This window comes from Strix aluco, chromosome W (assembly GCF_031877795.1).
Source record: "Strix aluco isolate bStrAlu1 chromosome W, bStrAlu1.hap1, whole genome shotgun sequence".
NCBI lineage: Eukaryota > Metazoa > Chordata > Aves > Strigiformes > Strigidae > Strix > Strix aluco.
Genome location: NC_133970.1, coordinates 41,107,859 through 41,128,893, shown reverse-complemented (window position 1 = coordinate 41,128,893; position 21,035 = coordinate 41,107,859). Strand labels below are relative to the sequence as shown.

Sequence of the window (21,035 nt, the reverse complement as noted above, 5' to 3'; positions counted from 1 at the left end):
ACCACCAGTGCAGTGAGATTAACTGGGCTCATGGTGAATTTAAAGCCATCTCTGGCAGAGGTCGGTAATGTTATACATATGCCCTGGTAAGTTTAGTTCCAAATGTGCATGAATCCTCGTATTATGTCCCAGACTAGATTGGGGGAGCCCCCCCATGGTCCCGCCACTGCAAGGAGAAAGACTGAACACCAGGTCTCCCAAAACATCTTTCCCATATAATAGTGTAAGCAAATTACAAATAATAACTAGTTGATAATGCCTATAACCATTGAAACTGTTAAGAGTAACATAGGTCCCCTGTCATCTAGGATCAACGCCCTGTAAAACAAATGTACACATAACAAAACAATGATGGTTAGAAAGAAGGGACAATCCACCTGGTGTTGATGTGGTATTCTTTCCCATGGGCATCAGTAGCCACCCATGAACAAATATTGATGGGAGTTTTTAGGGTTAGGAGTACTTGCCCCACGGTGGGCAAGTCTACCTGAGTACGACATAGACTACATGCTGAAATAATGGTATTGCACAGTTCCCTGGTTACAGACCATCCCTTGCTTATTGCCTCTTTAAACAAATCTGTGCTTCCTGAATGACCCCGCTTTACATGCAACCATTCCAGTAAGTGTTCCCATTTTTCCTCCTCAACTTCTGTTGCCATTCTCATCAAATGGGTCATTGAATCCACCTGGTTGTTTAGTAGATGGGCAGGGTGATTTCCTCACTGGTGTGCAGCGACCCATCCTACTAAAAAGGACTTCTGTTTTGCAATGTTTAAGATTTCCTCCCACTTCTCACGCTGCCACACTGGTACCTGATTTACTTCCCAGTGGTTTTGTTCCCAAAATGTGAGCCATTCAGTACACCCCTTGAATACGGCATAGGAGTCTGTGTAAATAAATACTGGTTCTGTAGTCTCAGCTTCTTTAACAATCACGCTCCATACCACTATTAACTCTCCCACCTGAGCACTTCCCTCACCCTCTGTTATGATTCGGTCCCCCGAGTCAACATGCAGTGCTACCGCTCGGTATTTCCATACCTTTCCCTCTCTTCCAGAGGATGTGTCGGTGAACCATACATTCTTTAGGTGGGTTTCAAATGGGGGAGCAGGTTTTATGTATGAGAAAGGGGGTTCAGGATGATCGGAGGGTGGATCTTGTATTTTGAGCACTTTGGGTGCCCCCTCCTCTATCTGATGCGTCCAAAATACCAGCAAGCTTAGGGCATGTTGCAGCTCCTTCTTATTTCCAGGCCTTTTTACCTCTTCCAGGGTAGTTAAAGTTTCAGGGGGAATACACACCGTTCCTCCCCACCACCAAATACCCAGAAACTTTACCTCAGAGGATGGGAGTTGTACCTTTTTGGCTGGAATTTGGAGCCCTAAATTTTCTAGGTGGGTGATTATCTATGTCTGGGTCTGTCCCACTGTGGCAGCATCAGAACCATCGATCAGTAGTACATCCTTGATATACTGATATGCCCTGACCCCTTCCCTTAGAGGGATTTGAGCAAGCTCCTGCGCTAATGCATAGTGAGCGATGGTCAGCAAATGACAATATCCCTGGGGGAGACATGTAAAAGTAAATTGCACGCCTTCCCATGTAAAGGCAAAGCTATCTCTGTCTGCCTCTTGTATGGGGACCATAAAGAACATATCTTTTACATCAGTAGTTGCTAAGATCTGGTGGGCTTTTTCCTGTATGGTTGCAATCAGTTCAGCTATGTTAGGTACTGCAGCTGTTAGAGGACCTGTATTGGCATTTAATCGCCGATAGTCAATTGTCAGTCGCCACTTTCCGTTAGGTTTACGGACTGGCCACACTGGGGAATTACAGGGTGAGTGAGTTGGGATAATTATCCCTTGTTCCCGCAGCTCTGCTATTACCGGAGTGATTCCCTCCCTGGCACCTAACGGTAAGGCGTAAGGTTTCACATTAACAGTTTTAGAAGGAGGAAGCGCAGGCGCTTGCTGTAAAAGTCTTATAGAGGCAGTTGGGGACCCAAATTTCCATTCCCCTCCTTTCAAATCCACCCAGGCTTGTCCCTTCAATAGGTCAAGTCCCAGGATATTTGTGGGGAAATTTCCCAGGATCATCATAGCCTCTGTTGCAGTTTCATTCCCAGCATTTTACCGGAGCAGTCAGCTGTGGCTTAGAGTCCCCCAAAACATCTGTAATCCAGATCTGCTTTTTGTCAGCAATTATGCCATTGCGCTTGGCGACATCAGCTTGGAGTGCTGAGATCTGAGCACCCGTATCTACTAGAAATGTAACTGGAGTTTTAAGGGGGCCAAGGGGAAAAGTAATCAACAAGTCTCCTTTAGTATTCTCTGTGAGCCTCAAGTGGACCCACCCACCATCCCCCGGCTCACTTACTGGGGATGGCGTGTCCAGTTTCCGGATCCTAAATCAATCAAGTCCTCTTCAGAGGCAGTTGGTGTTTGAGAAGCAATTACCACCATCTCATTAGGTTTCAGTTCTGTCCCTCCCCTCTCCTGAAAGGTCTGCTCAGTTGGCTTGGGCACCTTCCTTTTGTCTTTCTAGGATCGATTGAGCTTTTCTAAACCTGTAGTAGGCATACCATCCATTAACTCTCGGGGAATCCCCTGTCCAATTCCCTCAATCCACAATAGGTTTCTCTTTGCCCTTAAGACTCGCGGAGGGGAAGAAGATGGATTTTCCTGCTGTTCCACTCTACGTACTGAGGGCTTAGGTTTACCTGTTCCCCCGGTAAGGCCCATTCTCCAGCCGTAATTTATTAAGTCTTGAGCTATCTCTCCCCAAGTCATGGGTCCTCCCCCGTCTGTCTCCCCAGTTGTGGGGCTAGTGCATCCTGTAAACGATCTTGTAGTTGTACTGCATATGATTTCAAAGAGTCCAGCAAGACCTGAATCAGGGGAGTCATTTGATCAGGGTTAGCAACTAATAGCATCAGGGAAGGCTGCTGTGGAACTAAGTGCCTGTCATTCATTAATTGGAGACAAGCAGCCTTCTGCAGACTTTCGGTCAAATGATTTATGGTTGGGATCTCAATACATACTGGATCCTCTCTTTCCAAGGGGTCCATACTCCCAGCCCATTAGGCAGCTCGTTGAGTTAACAACCACGGCTCTCTCTGGTTGTCAGTAATTAAGAAAACCCCTGGTCCCCAGTACCCCTGGGCCTTACCTTCTGATAACAAGAATTAGTTGCCACCAGTGAAGTATACCCTCCATACGTATTCAGTCTTGGTTTCCTGAGCTTGTCTGGTATATTTCTCCTGAATTTTCGCAAACTCAGTCACTGGATATGGTATCGTTTGAATGGTGACCTGTGGAGCTCTTCCACCCTGACCATCGGTGGTCTCCGTTTTAATTAATGGTCTTAAATTTGCCCCCTCATTTTTGGGGTTAAAAAATTTCTCGGCTCATTTCTAACTCCTTTGTCTGATATAAAGGTCTAGCTGCTGATTTTGCCAGACTCGTAAATCCTGGTTCACTATCCGGAACAGAACCGAGATCTGTCTGCTTGCGGGTTTCTTGTTCATTCTCTTCTAATTCAGACTACAAGATTTTTTCTCGGTCAGGGCATCTGACAGAGCTGTGTGGACTCACTGAGTGGTGTTACAGTCAGTGGATAATTGGCTTTGCAAAATTTCATTTTGCTCTTGCAAGGACTTAACATTTATTTCAGTAATGTTACGTTTTTCAGCCAATTGATCCTGGAGAGCTTTTACCAGATCTTGCAAGGATTTGATTATCTCCCCTCCTGCTTGCCTGTTCAAGTTTTTATCATTTTGGGCTGCAGTCAGTGCTACCCCTAATACAGCACACAATATACTTTTCCTTTGCCTACCTGCAACCTTTGCTTCTTCATAAGGATAGTGATACAGTTTGACATTGCTTCTGGATTATGCCAATTATTGTGGGTCCAGACCATTCCTGGCAGAGTAGGACAAGCCTTATACTCCTTCAGTGTCTCGAGAATCAGGGAGCAGTCAAGCACTGACATTTTTCGGGCAGTCATGGGTCACCACTGCTCAAACCTCTCCTGGATTATAGCTGAGAGGTCACTCCCCAGTTCTCCCTGTCCAAGTTCATCAGATGGAGAATCGGTATCTCTTAGGACTTTCCAACACTGAGGGGATCCTGCCAACTACACCAATTTTAATGTCACGTCCCACTCAGATGAGGGAGACAACTGACTTAGATTCGTAAATCCCCAATGGAGTGTACGATGGTAAGACAAGTATCAAAGTCCAAACATTTATTAGCTTCCCACAATGTACTAATTGTATGCACAATAACTGACTAAGTATATAATGAATTATGGCAAGCGATATAGTATGCCTCGCATTACCTAATGATAATAAGGAAAAAGGGGAAAAAGAAAAGGAGAGAGATAGAGAGAGAGGTAGAAATAGAGATCATTGGTCTGGGTTCCTGCATTGGTCCCATCCAAGTTCATCAGGGATGCATCTGTCTTCTTCACTTCTTCACTTCTTTTTTTTTTCACTCCTTGCCCCCCCTCAATTTATATACACTTTCCTTGGGTCCCTCCCCTAGGTCGACCTACCTATCTATGTATCACATGTATGGGAAGGAATAAGGTGCTTCACCGGATGATGTAACTAGCATGATCTTGTTAATCTTCATTAGCATATGCTGGGGTGTGAAGTGCTAAGGCTTGGACAATAGGCCCATGTGGGAGGCATCGGCCTGTCAGCCTTGCACAGCCTCTGAGAAACAGCTAGGCTTTGATGAAAAACAGGCCTTGGGAGAAAGATAAGAGACTGCTGAGCTGTGCTAAGGTGGCAGAGGAAAACAATGGACAGCTGCAACACTAAACTGTGGAAAAGTACTGAACTGTGAGAAGTTACCGCCGCGTGAACAGCGCGTGAACAAGAAGTTGATTGGTCTGCACAGCGTGTGTTAAGAGTGGTCTTATGCTGATAGGAGAAAAGGTTGATAGCTTTCTAATTGCTGATTTGCTAATTATGAAGTAAGAGCTTTGGCGAGAGCATAAGTATTGTACTAGTGGAAAAATAAACGGCTTTGCTTGTTATGACTCTCATAGAGTTGTGCAGGTCTGATATCCTCCCACGACAGGCCCAAGCCAGAGTTGACCTATAGATGAATCCTGTATATTTTATAACTGATAACCATTGTGCTAACAGGTATTACACTAAGTTATAACAAACCACCTAGTCTGATGTAAAAGGTGGAAGTGTTGAAGCCTGAGCAACAGGCCCTGAACTGAAACTGTTAACTCAGTATGTAATCCCTAATGAAATATGCATGGAGGATGTAGCTATGATGAATGTATCTTTCCCTTCCTTTGTATATGAATAGAGTAAGAGAGTCATGGAGGCAGGTGTCTGTCTCCAAGACCTGATGTGATGACTGTATCTTTCCCTTCCTTTATATATGACTAAGGTAACAGAGTCATGGAGGCAGGTGCCTGTCCTCGAGGCCTGATGTGAGACCTTGTGCATAATCCAATCAGATAAGCAGAGAAATTCCCTTAGTTTCTTTCTTGATCCCTGGCCAGGCTCTGGGGGGAACATAATGTGAGATTTAAACCAGATATTTCTGCTTAAAACAAAGGTGCCAGCTATTCTGGCTTACTGATTTTTAGCATATAAGGCTGGACCTGCTCACAGCGACTTTGGAAGCCTCACCTACGGGTGGATGCGCCACGTAGGATTTCCCACTTGCCGGGACAGGCTCTCCAAATCCTCACTGTAACCGGGGCTGCCCAGCGACTGCGGATCTGGATGATGGTAACGTATGCAAGTGGTGATGGATCTTTCTTAATCACTATTCTCTCTCTCCTGTAGTAATGATTTGATGCATTACCCTGCATTTTCCTATTTGTTTAAGTGCACTATTCTGTCTTTTCTTACTGTATGTTTTCTGTATTATTCTGTTATATTATTTAGTTATTTCTAGTAAAATACGCCTGCTCTTTTCACTCTGGTGTCTGAGTTTAATTGATATCCCTGATCAGCAAAACAGGGTGTCAACTTTAATATGCATTTCCTGGATAATGAAGCAAAGGTCATTCACCAGACAGATGGCCCTTGAAACTTTACAAGATGCACTAGAGCAGAACCATCCTGTCTCCACAGGGCTCCCTCCTCCAGCTGCATCCTGTGCTATCCAGGCAGCCTTATCAGCTCCAAACTCCACACTATCCACTCCGTGACTATAGTTTCATTACTTGTAAGTGTTTGAGACATTCCTCTGCTTGGAGGGCCTCTGCTCTCCCCCCATCCTTTATCTTTACCAAGTCTTGTTTCTCATCCTTGTTTTTCTCAGGCTGTTTTTCTCAGTCCTTGTTTTGGGGAGCTACAAGTTGTCTCTCACAGTCCCCCCACTTGAAATTTCAAAACTTTGCTAAAGATTTTACCATTCAGTCAAGAAAATACATATTTCTCTCTTTCTTTGTATGGGAACGCATTTTAGATGGAATCCTATTAAGAAAATAAAAAAGCACTCCAAATTGCATAAGAATAACCCCCTCCCTAGCCTTTCTAAGAGATAGGTTAAATTGGTATAAGGTGCAACAAAAGATCATGGAAGATTTTGAATGTTATACAACATTGTCGAACCACAGATGAACATCTCCAAACACTAGCTGATCACAGAGGAAGTGCTGTATCCAGAGTGTGAAAAATAGCTTTTGTGAAATGTCATCTGGTAATAATGCAGTGTGGTGTATCAAGGAGCACTGAAAAAGACGTAACAACCTACTGAGATGTGGTAGGAAAGATTCAGTTGTGCAAAATTCATCTATAATGAGTAGCTAAAACGTTAAACAGGTTTGATTTTAAACTCCTTTGCAAATAATACAAGGAAGGGCTATTCAAACTGCAGGGTTTTCATCCAGATCACATGGGTTTTTTTGGGAGTAGACTTCTCACTGTTCTCTCAAGAAGCGGCAGTGGTCAGCAGCTCCGCAACATGAAGGCATATGGAAGAGTTGGCATGAGCTGGCACCCTCTTACACCTCCCAGAGGTGAAATGCTTCCAGCTGAGTGGATACTTTGGTAATTGAAGCCCTCCCAGTGGAAACGCCATTTGAGAATATCCAACTATGAAACCATGATGGTTATTTGTGGGTGCGCATGCTGGCTTACTGAGCTTTCCGCCCATCCTGACAATGGAAAATATAACCAGCACTCCGGTCAGAAGATTAACGACATCTGAAAAGATGAAATAGTTACAAGAAGGCCAGAAGAAAAGAATGTGCTCGTTAAGGAAGAAACTGATAAAGAAGGGACCTTTTGGAATTGCAAAAGCAGGAACTTATCTACTGGCTGTGTGCGGGTAGCAATGTTTGTGGAAAGTACCGAGGGGAGCTACTTTTAGAATGCACAACAGTATATAAGGGCTTGCTGCTATTTTTAGAAGGCACAAGAGTATATAAGGGCTTGCTTGCTAATAAAGCTTTGAGCTTGACTTCCAATCATATTGATTGTCTGTGGTCTTGTCTCCTGTGGCCTGCACGGGATTTCGTCCCCACAGTTATTTTTCACCTATTTCCTAGAAGTGCTCCATTGCGAACAGATATAGCAAGACAATAATTAAGAGTTGGTGTTTAGCCCTTGTTGGTGTGAATTATTTTAAGTGTCATCACCAAAGCTTAATTTTCTAAGGTCATTGAAATGGGTGGCAATTGTCGGGGGAGGCAGCGGGTCTGCCTCTAGTCTAACTGAAGAAGAATTTAACCTTGAAGAAATTCCAGTGTATCCATGAGAGGCGAGAAAGTCCCGAGAAGTGCCATGGAAACAAGATTAGAGAACTAAGATAAGAAGAACTGTCCTGACGATTCAGGCGAGAAACTATCACCCAATCGTGAAATGTTAGTTACTAAAGTAAACCAATCCTGTATGAACACCTACTTTGAAGAAGGTTATAAAAAAGCTTGTTAGAACAATAAAGGGGCTTTTGCAGCCATTTTGGTCGCTTTCACACAATCTGATGTTTGTCGTGTCCATCTCAACTGCGACAAATGGTGACCCCGACGTGATTGATTAGAGCGACGTGATTGATTAGAGCGACGTGATTAGAGCGAAGTGGTCATTTAAAGGAGAAGTATAACGGCGGCGGGAAGAGCCGCGGAGACGGAGCCCGGTGTAGCTGAGAGCAGAGGGAATCTGCCTGGTCCGGACCTGAACTTCGACACCTAAAAAGGTGAACCACCAGGAACAGGATTGTAATTATGGGGCGGTCATTAACAAAGGAAGAGGAGACAATTTTGTCTACCTGGAAAGCCCTATTAAAAAGAAAGGGGGTTAAAACCTCAGAACAAAGCCTGAAAAAGATTTTGCTATGGAGTAAGATGCAAGGCTTTGAAGCCACAACAGTTACTGCATTCAGTGTGAGTGCATGGCAAGCAGTAGGATTGAAAATATTGGATGAGGTCTCTAAAGGACAAAAAGAGGCATGTGAGTTGGCAACCACATGGCGCTTATTGAGTGAAACCTTAAAGGAATGGAAGATAGAGCGTGAGGCCTCTGATGGGAAACTAACAGACATTTGACCTGAAGACAATGACGAGGAGGACTGTGGCAAAGGGACAAAGGCAGTGGATACCTCAGCCTCAGGAATAGCAGGCAGGAAACCCCTCACGGGCAAAAGCAGATCGCGCCCTCGCCCACCTCCTCCTCCTCCACCATTAAATATTTTGCGGGGCAATGAGGAGCCCCCCCCACCTAGTGGTGCAGCGGCGGCCCCTAGCGGCGCAGCAGCAGAAGGGGTGATTCCATCAGCCCCCCCCGAGGAGGAAAATAGGGCGGGTAACACAGAACCAGAGAGCGAGAGCGAAAATGAAAGTGAGGGAGAAGAAGCTTTAACCACGGCTTTACAAACTCTGCATATTACAGATAAACCCATATTGAAAAAATCCCAGCCATGGACTCTCCCTCCATCCACAGTAACTGTAATTCCAAGGTCCCCTGATCGATTTTGGGAGGGAGTTAGAAAGTATGCTGCTGAGGCTGGCAACTGGGATCTGGTCGAACGCCTCAGCCCATACTCTCCAACCCCGGCATGTCCAAAGCCTGTAGATATAGCAGCAGAGGCTTATGGTGCATTCCCTGTTTATAAAGCTGTTGCAGGCACAAATGAGCATGATGAGCACAATCCGATCAGTTGGAAGGTGGTGCAGGATTTGCAGAATAAAGCACAGAAATTTGGAATCAATTCTCCTGAGGTGATGCAACTTATTTGAATAATCAGCACAGATTTGTTGTGTCCATATGATGTTACACATCTCGCACAAGTGCTGTTTCAGCCAGTACAATTACAAGTGTTTCAATCTACTTCAAGGCAGATGGCACGAGCAGCTGCACAAAATAATGTTCGACTGCCACAAGACGATCCGAGGTTAGGACTCGGAGAAGACGCCTTGCTTGGCAAGGGACCATTTAGTAACCCTCAGCTGCAAGCTACGTGGCCTCCGATTGTCCTTGAACAGGCACAACACATAGGGATTACAGCATTAAAGCGAACCATGGAAATGGCAGCTCCAAAACAGAAGTATATTGCTATCGGGCAAGGTCCTAAAGAACCCTTTTTGCAATTTGTAGAAAAAATATCTGCTGCATTGGAGAAACAGGTAGAAGATGAAACGTTAAGACAAATGTTGTGCAAACAGCTAGCAAAGGATAATGCTAATGAGGACTGCCAAAAGATAATACAGTCTTTACCAGGAGATCCTTCTATTCCTGACATGGTGGCCGCATGTTCAAAGGTTGGTGCAGTGGAACATAAAATGGCGGCTTTAGCTACTGCCATGAACATGCGAAATACAGGAAAATGCTTTGGATGTGGTAAAGACGGTCATATGAAAGTAAATTGCCCGAACAGAAGGTCGGCAGGCAAGCAGCCCATGACTGTCCCACCAGGAACTAATTGCAATAAATGTGGGAAATTGGGACATTTCGCGAAACAATGTCGTTCCAAGTTTCATGCTAACGGGCAACCGATACAGGGAAACCACAAGAAGAGCACGAGAGGGCGCGCGAGGACATCAAATCCCCTCCAGACAGCAGGTCAAATCCCCTCTGTGAGCAGCTATCAGCCGCAACAACTGGCTCAGCAGGGTTGGATGTATCCACCGCCGACACAATAACTATAGTTACAAAAGACATTGTTAAGGTCCCTCTTGAGGCGAGGGGTCCCATAGGACGAGGACTGAGTGCGTTACTTATAGGAAGATCAAGTAGCACCTTAAACGGATTAATCGTGCATGTGGGAGTCATTGATGCTGACTTTACGGGTCAAATTTGTGCATTAGTTTCGACCCTTTATCCACCTGTTACAATTCCAAAAGGTACTCGTCTTGCTCAACTTGTTCCTTTTTTGAGTTGTGTCCCAAAAGCAGAACAGCGACTGCGAGGCGATGGAGGCTTCGGTTCTACAGGACCCCCTCAAGTGTGCTGGTCTCAGACTGTCTCATCATCTCGACCACATATGACGTGCACGCTGTCAAATCATGGACATTCACCGACTACAGTAAGGCTTGCGGGGCTCCTAGATACGGGCGCCGATGTGACTATTATTTCTAACTATCTGTGGCCATCCACCTGGCCAACAGAGGATGTGGACACAGGGGTAGTGGGGCTGGGAGGCTCCGCACGAGCAAGAACAGCAGCTACGGCAATTCTGATCACCAATCCTGAGGGCCAACAAGCAGTCGTTAAACCATATGTGACAGCAGCTCCCCTCAATCTATGGGGGAGAGATTGCTTGTCACAGTGGGGGGTGAAGATTACTACGGATTTTTAACGGGGGCCACTGTGCTGCAGGGTGTTAGGCAACCCACGCTTGTGTTAACCTGGTTAACGAATAGCCCTGTGTGGGTGGATCAGTGGCCCCTACCAACAGAGAAATTAAAGGCCCTGCAAGAATTGGTGGCAGAACAGCTAGCTGCTGGACACATTGAACCCTCTCAGAGCCCCTGGAATACTCCAGTGTTTGTGATAAAAAAGAAATCAGGAAAATGGTGATTTTTGCATGACCTGCGGCAGATCAATGCTGTCATGGCCACGATGGGGGCTCTACAACCAGGCATGCCTTCACCGGCCATGATCCCTCAAGATTGGGAAATCATTGTCATGGATCTCAAGGATTGTTTTTTTACAATACCATTAGCTTGTCAAGACAGAGAAAAATTTGCATTCTCTGTGCCTTCTGTCAATCATGCAGAACCTGCAAAAAGATATCAATGGAAAGTTCTGCCGCAGGGCATGAAAAATTCACCAACAATTTGTCAATGGTTTGTGGCACAAGCTTTGTCACCTGTAAGGGAAAGATTCCCTACCAGTTATTGTTACCATTACATGGATGACATCCTGTTAGCATCAAACAACAAGGAGCAGTTGAATGGCATGGAGAATGTGACTAGAAATTCATTACAACACTATGGATTAGTTATCGCCCCCGAAAAGGTGCAGAAAGTAGAACCCTGGAAGTATTTAGGACTAACAGTCACAGGTAGGCAGGTAATGCCTCAACCTGTGAAACTTAACCTTGAAGTTAAAACCCTTAATGATGTACAGAAGTTAATGGGATCTCTGAATTGGATTAGGCCCTATCTCGGACTGACCAATTCACAACTGCAACCTTTATTGGAATTATTAAAAAATTCCAATGATCCAACAGAACCCAGAGTATTAACTGAGGAAGCATTAAAGGTAATTCACATGGTGGAACGATCTATACACGAGAAATTTGTTTCTCGAATAGATCTGTCTCAATTGGTGCAACTCTTTGTACTAATTGACAAAACTGTACCATTTGGTGCTTTGGTGCAGTGGAATTCTGAGTGGGATGACCCATTGCATATTTTGGAATGGATGTTTCTGTCATTCCGACCACGAAAAACTGCTCCTGGACTGTTTGAGCTTATTGCTGATGTAATCATAAAAGCCAGAAAACGATGTACAGAACTAACAGGGCGTGACCCAGCTACGATTGTTTTACCTGTTCAAAATTGGTATTTTGAATGGTGCTTGGCAAATAATTATGAACTACAGGCAGCCATGGCGGGTTTTCAGGGACAGGTGTCATATCACCTGCCGTCACACCCGCTACTGAAGTTTGCCCGAGAAATACCATTTGGTCAAAAAAATTTAAGCCGCCCAGAACCAGTGAACGGCCCTACTGTTTTTACAGATGGCTCAGGAAAAACAGGTAAAGCAGCAGTAGTATGGTATGAAAACAACAACTGGAACAACAAAGTAGTATATCAAAATGGTTCTCCACAAGTAGTAGAGCTACGTGCAATGACTGTTGTTTTTTCTATTTTTTCCACTCCTGTAAATATTGTAACTGACTCAGCGTATGTAGCTAACTTAGTTTCTAGACTAGACAAAGTGGTTTTGACCATGTCAGACAATCAATTATTATTTGATGCACTTTTAGAACTCTGGAAAAGTATTCAACTACGGACAGAACCTTATTTTATCATGCACATCCGTAGTCATACCACTTTACCAGGATTTTATACAGAAGGTAATGCCAGAGCGGATGCTCTTGTTTCCGCTATGGCTCTTAATACTGTTCCTAACATAAAGCAACAAGCTGTATTATCACATCAATTTTTTCACCAAGGATATCGAGCTTTACGACGGCAGTTCGGCTTGTCTCATGCGGAAGCTCGGTCTATTGTAGCTGCCTGCCCTGACTGCCAAGGAACTCACACACCAGTGTATTTTGGTACTAACCCCAGAGGTATGCAGGCTTTACAGATTTGGCAAACTGATGTTACTCACATAAATGAATTTGGCCGACAGAAGTATGTTCATGTTTCCATTGATACTTATTCTCATGCCTTAATAGCAACAGCACATAATGGAGAGACAGGAAAAGATGTAGTTCGACACTTCCAAAAGGCTTTCTCTATGCTTGGGGTACCACGCCAAATAAAAACGGACAATGGCCCAGCATACATTTCACAGAAGGTTCAAACATTTTTCAATTTGTGGGGTGTTACTCATGTTACAGGAATTCCCCATTCCCCAACAGGACAAGCAATTGTTGAGCGTGCACATAGTACGTTGAAGCGGCAGCTTCAAAAACAAAAAGGGGGAATGATTGGGGAACCACCACAGGCATGTTTAGATAAAGCAGTTTATGTTCTTAACTTTCTCCATTACGGGGATAATTCTTCTCTACCTCCTCTTTTTCAGCATTTCTCTTCTCTTTTTTCAAAACAGGATTTGCAAAAAGACATCAAAGTGCATGTTAGAGATCTAATTACTGGTCAGTGGAGTGGACCATGTGAATTATTAACCTGGGGCAGGGGTTATGCTTGTGTCTCTACAGATGCCGGCCCTCGCTGGGTTCCTGCTCGGTGTGTTCGGCCTGTGCTGGAACCTGCATCAGGCTGAAGGATGGGTAGTTCCACAACCCAAGCAGAATATCTGGGTAACTTTGGCAAACATGACACATCAAGAAACCTTGTGCCTTTCTACTGCGAACCCGGAAAATCCATTCTCCACCTGTTTGGTGGGAGTGCCAGTAGACACATGGCCAATCCCACAAACCCTTCAGGCTTTCTCTCTTTGCAACTCTTCAAAAAATTGTACAGATAATTGGGATGGTGTATATAGTCACCTTCCACAGGTTACGCAAGAACCCCAAGAGCTAGAGTTGCTAGGCTCTGTTATAATGGATGCTTGTGTGTTTTTTAATTACTCCTATAACACCACACGGAGAGGGCAAAATGTGAATGCAACTAATGCTGCTTATCATAATTCAACTGCTTGGTGCAATTATACTTCGACTAACATCTCACGATCTTTTGCTGTTCCTCTTGCATTACCTCCTGGTGTGTTTCTAATCTGTGGAGATCGTGCCTGGGGAGGCGTCCCATCTAAACTGAATGGAGGCCCGTGTAGCCTCGGACGCCTCACGTTATTAACACCAAATGTGTCAATGATTCTGAATATGACTCGAAAACATAAGCGAGTCCCAAGGACCGTTCATCGGTTTGAAAGTTCTTGTCGAGATAACGTTGAATTCTGGAATCCAGGCCAGATCATAACGGCCTCCATATTGGCACCAAGAGTTGGTGTTGCAAATGCCTTAACGACTTTGAATAAGTTGGGATGTTGGCTTAGCAAACAGACTAACACTACTTCTTTAGCTTTAAGTGGCCTTTTAACTGATGTTGATAGTGTTAGACATGCTACTTTACAGAACAGGGCTGCAATTGACTTTTTGCTTTTAGCGCAAGGACATGGATGTGAAGATTTTGAAGGAATGTGTTGCATGAATTTGTCTGACCACTCAGAATCTATTTTTAAAAGTATACAGCAGCTGAAGGATGGTGTGAGGCGTCTAACAGAAGAGGACGGATTGGATTGGCTTACAAGGATGTTTAAAGGATGGGGACTTTCTGGATGGTTGATATCTCTGGTCAAAACTGTGGGGGTCATGATCTTGGTAATTGTGACTGTGCTTTTGATGTTGCCATGTCTTGTCAGTCTTCTGCAAAGGGCCCTGCAGAAGACTGCTTCTGCAATATTTCTAGCACAAATACAAAAAGGGGGAATTGTCGGGGGAGGCAGCGTGTCTGCCTCTAGTCTAACTGAAGAAGAATTTAACCTTGAAGAAATTCCAGTGTATCCATGAGAGGCGAGAAAGTCCCGAGAAGTGCCATGGAAACAAGATTAGAGAACTAAGATAAGAAGAACTGTCCTGACGATTCAGGCAAGAAACTATCACCCAATCGTGAAATGTTAGTTACTAAAGTAAACCAATCCTGTATGAACACCTACTTTGAAGAAGGTTATAAAAAGGCTTGTTAGAACAATAAAGGTGCTTTTGCAGCCATTTTGGTCGCTTTCACACAATCTGATGTTTGTCGTGTCCGTCTCAACTGCGACAGGCAATAAAATCTCATCTTTGATTTTACCTAAACTTCTTAAAAAAATCAGAAAGAATTAATCTACAAGGCAACGACATCCTGATTTAGAACACTCAAAATGAAATGTAGCAGTCTCAGCTGTGATTTTTAGAAGTGTTAAATGTGTGTGATGTTCAGATGAAATCTAAAGGAACAGGAGGGTGTTGTTTAGCCACAGTTTCACACCTTCATCTCTAGGGAATGCTCACTTTGCTGGTCTAGTCTACACTGGTCTCGAGACAGCTGCTGCTCTCTGATGGCTCTTTGGAATAGAAAGTGACACATGTTTTAGTCTTTACCCTGCACTGGCCAGAGGAACCAAACTCATCTTCAAGTTGTAATGGCCCGAGAGCACACTGCAAGTGAGCTGTGCTGCCATAAATGCCTGTGTGAGCGCCCTTTTGCTGAGACTTAAAATGTCTCTTCAACCTACAGCACAGTCTCAGTGCATACACCTCGATGAGTTACCCCATCTCAGGTGAGGCAAAGGTGATAATCTACTTTTATAACATACCCCTGTACCGAAACCATAAGTAGCTCTGTAGCTCCCAACTCCTTTTATAGCTAGTACATATAGACACTTGTAAGGCAGAATTCAGCTGACCTCTTTAGATGCCTACTGCAGAATAGATGAATCATGTCCCAGAAGTGCTATTTCTTTCCAACACCTTTTTGGGGAGTCCAGAGAACTAGCTCAGATGTAGGCATCTATATTGTTGATGTCTAAAGTTAGGCAGGATTAGTCCATCCCAATGGAATTTATGATACAATACTGTGAGTCTGAGCCCACACTACCCTTGACTACATGATTGCTAGATAAAAAAAACCAATATACAAGTGCAGTGGTCAAAGGCAATGCAGACAAACAGACTCAGTCTCAGCTCAGCTATTAACATAGCTATACAACCTGTGGAACCAGCTGACTCCTTCCAGACAGCTCAAAATGCAGCCAGGAACCCTGAAGGCTTCATTATCAAATTAGCAAAAGCTTTGACATCTCAAGATGCTCCTGAGAAGATCTGTCGTTGTTGGCCACCAGACTGCTAATCCACAGGATCTGGTGAATAACTGGCTTGACATACTATTAGTATGTTTTATTAACTTGTCACAGATCATTATTGGTTTAACAATTAGAGATGGATAAACATGCTGTAGTCAAATCTGGAATTTGTCCTACAGCTTCTGCAATGTCCATGTCTTAAGTGCTGTCTTAAAAAGACTGTGAAAAGCAGTCCCCCTATTTTTGTAAGAAGTGTGGGTTTTCTTTTCCCAGAAAATTAGTGATATTCACCTTGGATTAACTCAGAGAGAAGCAGGACACATTAATACCTACATGAATAGTAACCACTAGCATATTGTGGATGCTGTTGCATAACCAAATCCAGTAAGAAAAATAAAGACAGAGAAAGCATAGAGTTGTCAAGAAGGCATTCCTAAGGATGAAGGACCACAGCCGTAGATGAGCTCTAGGCCTGTTATAAGTTTGCTTTTTCCTTTATTTTCCCTGAGCTGGTGTGTGACATAGATTCATCTTTATCTTCATTTCCCTACAAATGTCTTTTTGTCTCTTCGGGTATGAATTGTTATTTTCTATTGCAATCAGATGTCACCACCTCCAAATGTATCTCTGAAGAAAGTTTTTTGTTCATAATAAAAGAGAGCGATAGAAGGAGAAAGTGAGGAGATTTTCAAAAAGATATAAAGAAGTTAGTGATATGATTGTAGAGTCTTGAACCTAAAAGGGGAATACAACATCCACTGAGTAATGTGATTCTCCCCCCCTACTCTGCTCTGCTGAGACCCCACCTGTAGTACTGTGTCCAGCTCTGGGGCCCCCAACGTAAGAAGGACATAGACCTGCTCGAGTGGGTCCAGAGAAGGGCCATGAGGATGATCAGAGGGCTGGAGCACCTCCCCTATGAGGACAGGCTGAGAGAGTTGGGGTTGTTCAGCCTGGAGAAGAGAAGGCTCTGGGGACACCTTATAGCAGCCTTCCAGTACTTAAAGGGGGCTACAGGAAAGAAGGGGAGGGACTCTTCATCAAGGAGTGTAGTGATAGGATGAGGGGTAATGGTTTTAAAGTGAAAGACGGTAGATTTGGATTAGACATAAGGAAGAAATTGTTTACTGTGAGGGTGGTGAGACACTGGAGCAGGTTGCCCAGAGAGGTTGTGGCTGCCCCCTCCCTGGAATTGTTCAAGGCCAGGTTGGACGGGGCTTTGAGCAACCTGGTCTAGTGGAAGGTGTCCTGCCCATGGCAGGGGGATTGGAACTAGATGATCTTTAAGGTCCCTTTCAAACCGTTCTATGATTCTATGAATGTGATGTTTCTCTGTTGCTGAAATGCCTTTACACCACTGTAATAATTTCAGCTGGTTTCAGTCAAGGACTGAGGAAGTGCATGCTCTAGTTACACCAGAAAGTCTCTTTTCTGGGGACATTTAATAAGGACTGCAATACATTTAACCTCAGTCTTGCCTTACTTGAACACTCATCCTCTGCATGTTGCATAGTTAGTAGTGAGGAGCCTCTCCTGAAAGGGTGAAAGCTTTTCACTCCTCTTTCTCCTTCCACTAAGATAGAATGGATTTGAAATAAGATGGCTCTAGGTAAATGCCTGCAGATTCTTGGGGAAAGATCACCAGACTCAGACCACTCCTGAGCAGGGTGCTGGGAGAAAGGGGACCAGGAACAGATATTGATGCTTTTTTGTGAGTTTGGGTCTTTGTTCTCTGGGCTTCTGGTAGAATTGTCTGAAAACAGTCTGGTTAAAACAGGGTCTTTGGGGGATTTCTGTGTTTTGTTGAGAAAAAATGAGCAGCTTTATTTTGTTTATAGCTCTGCTACTTTTATTTTGTGTTTTCTGCTTTTCCAGACAAAGTGAAGAATTAATTCTGTGTCCAGACCAAGTGACATCCACAGAATGGAGGAAAGGAACATAAATGAAAAGGAGAATAAAAGAGAAAGAATTGTAGTCCTAGGGGAGAAATTTCCATGGAGACTCTCATGACATGTTTATGCTGATGGATACAGACAGTCTGAAGATCCCTTTCATGAGCAGCCCCAGACCTGAAAAGTGGTTTGGTTCAGAGAAGTGCAGGCTTTCAGGGCAGGAGCTTGCTTGGGTCTGGGGGCCATCCAGTCACATTAGTCCATAGCTAAGCTTGAGACATCAAAGCTATTTTAAATGTATCTGAAATTCCAGTTAAACGGGGAGACTGCATTAGGGACTTAGTTGGGGTCTTGACTCTCCCGGCTCAGGTGGTCATGGGGCCCCTTTTTGGTGTGTGCTCAAGGGCAAAATATCCCTTTGGGTCTTTCTTTGTGTTCTGGTTGCAGAAGACAACCATTCATCTTAAATCATGGTGAAGTCACAGACATTCCTATCAGCTGAGGTTTTCCCTAAAATCTGTGGAGATAGATTTCGGGGAAAAATGAAATGATATTTCAGTGAGGAAGACATTTAAAGCTGTCCTGGTTTAGCCAGGATAGGGGTAAGTTTCCCCATTAGTGGGGGGAAAGCTCTAGCCGGGTTATTCAGATACCATGCTGACGTCAAGTCCGGGGGCTTTAGCGCGGGAAAGATCGGTGAGCGCAGCCAGTCCTCTCACTGCTGTATTGGTAGATATCTTGCTCTGTTCATTGTTATTGCTGTTATTGTTATTGTTGTTGTTGTTGTTTGTTGTGTTGCTGTTGCACCGCTGTATTAAACCTCTCCTTATCTCAGTCCCAGGGCTTTGTATTTCACTCCCTTTGTGGGGGAGGGGCAGTGGCCACGTCATCTCAGACCCCGGCAGGGACTAAACCACCACAACTTTTGGCGCCCAATGTGGGGCACGAGAGGGCTGAGATAAGGACAAAAGGAGAAGGTGTGTTAGAGCAATCTGATAGGTGTAATTTTTCTGGTTTTATTTGTATTGTTTGATAAGAAATGTTTGCAATGCTGGGCAATTTGCTTGTGGGGTGGGGCTGGATTAATCCTTATATCCACTGTGTGTTCCCAGTGCTGGTGTTTGTTCTCGGTGGAAAATGTATCAAGGGTCTTGTTTTGCTCTACTGGCTTATAATGGGCTTGTAGCACTGCTTGTGGAGGTGAACCGGTACCTGTTTGCTGCCTGGGCTTTTGTTTGGGGTCTCACCCCCTCTATGGGTGAGCCAGGAGAAGAGATCCTCTCAGTTTTTGAGAGTTTCAGCTATCCCTGGAGCACCCAGGCCACTGTGCTTGCGGCTCTGTGCTTTCTGAATGTCTGCCAGATCTTGTTTTGGGCCATGCGGTACTTCTCCAATAATAGCACCACCCGGAAACCTGCCCCGAGGGCAGATAGTTATAAATGGCAAGGTGTGTGGGAAAAGATGGGCAAGTGCCTGAGTCAGTGGTCACCCCCAATGCTTTGGGATCTCACTGCTGAACAAGTGCAGAGTCCTGATAAACTGGTGGAATATTTGGAAAAGGTGTGCTGCCAATCTGACAAACTCCGGGAGACACAAGTCATTGCCATGTGCTGGGGGCTTGCCAATGCCTACCGTATCATCTTTAACACTGTTCACTGCCCTCAAGGGGGAGAAAGGGCTGCAGGATCTGAAAGTGAACCTGCTGGTACAGCAGCTGGGCCAGGGGGACAGGCAGTGCCAGTACCAGTCGCCTCCACTGGCACAGCAGCTGAGCCAGAGGGACAAGCAGTACCAATATCAGTCGCCCCGATACGGAAAACCAAATACACAAAAAAATCCCCTCGCAGTGTACAGGGTGATAATGAACCAGGCCCATCACGAGAGCAGGAGGAAGAGTCGGAGGTAACCATCCGATCTCTATCCCTCAGTGAGTTGCGAGATATGTGGAAGGATTTTAGCCGCGTTCCAGGCAAGCAAATTTGCACCTGGCTGCTCCGATGCTGGGATAGTGGAGCTGCTGGTTTGGAATTGGAGGGGAGAGAGGCCAAGCAGCTGGGATCTTTAGCCAAGCAGGCTGGTATTGACAAGGCAATAGGGAAACAGGCTCAAACCCTCAGCCTTTGGAGGCGACTCCTGCTCGCTGTGAGGGAGAGGTACCCCTACAAGGATGATGTTCTATGTCGGTTAGGCAAGTGGACCAACATGGAGAAAGGCATTCAAAACCTCAGGGAATTGGCTGTGTTTGACATGGTCTATGGTGATCTGAATGATGAGCGGTCACCAATGGATCCAGATCAGGCCCCTTGCACACAGCTGATGTGGCGGAAGTTCCTGCAAAGTGGACCAGAGGCACATTCCAAAGCATTAGTGTCCTGGTGGCGAGACACCCAGACTCAGACAGTGGACGAAGTGATTATCCAGCTCCGGCAATATGAGGGAAGTCTCCCTTCCTCCCAACATGCTTTGGTTTCAGCTGTAGAGGAACTGTCTCAGAGGCTACAGAAAGTGGAACAGGACATGTCCTATGTTCCACCTGCACGGGCCGATGTCTCAGCTATTAGAAGCAGGCGTTTCCCCACCCAAGAGAAGGGCAGTAGAAGGTACACACCACGGGGCACCCTGTGGTTCTTCCTCCACGACCATGGGGAAAAACATGAGGAGGTGGCATGGACAGCTCACTTCCGCCCTAGCTGCACGAGTACAGCAGCTGAAAGGGAAGACCACCATGAAAGGGGAGTCTTCCAAGAGAGATGCAGCTCCAGTGTCCAGTCGAAAATCCCCCAGACAGAATAGAATGGCCAACATTATGCTTGACCCTCTTGAGGGGACCAGGAAGTCATTCTTGCAGGAGTCACTCTTAGATCAAGTGAGTGATGGTGAGCGGGATTAGAGGGGCCCTGCCTCCAGCCAGGTGGAGGAAAGGGATAATCAGATTTACTGGAAGGTGTGGATCCGATGGCCTGGCACATCAGAACCACAAGAATATAAGGCCTTGGTAGACACTGGCGCACAGTGAACCCTGATGCCATCAAGCCACAGTGGGGTTGAACTCATCTGCATCTCCGGAGTGACAGGGGGATCCCAACATCTGACCCTGTTAGAAGCTGAAGTAAGCTTAACTGGGAAGGACTGGCATAAGCACCCCATTGTGACTGGCCCAGATGCCCCGTGCATCCTAGGTATAGACTACCTCAGGAGAGGGTACTTTAAAGACCCAAAAGGGTACCGGTGGGCCTTTGG

At 45.1% G+C, this 21,035-nt stretch overlaps 1 protein-coding gene across 1 annotated transcript; it reads left to right on the top strand.

Moving 5' to 3' along the window:
- Positions 1-10,321: 10,321 nt before the first annotated feature.
- Positions 10,322-14,649, top strand: LOC141917760 (uncharacterized). The gene is made up of 2 exons (XM_074811195.1): positions 10,322-10,504; positions 13,319-14,649. The coding sequence occupies exons 1-2, from the start codon at positions 10,463-10,465 to the stop codon at positions 14,627-14,629; spliced, it is 1,353 nt and encodes a 450-aa protein (XP_074667296.1). The 5' UTR covers positions 10,322-10,462; the 3' UTR covers positions 14,630-14,649.
- Positions 14,650-21,035: the final 6,386 nt, after the last annotated feature.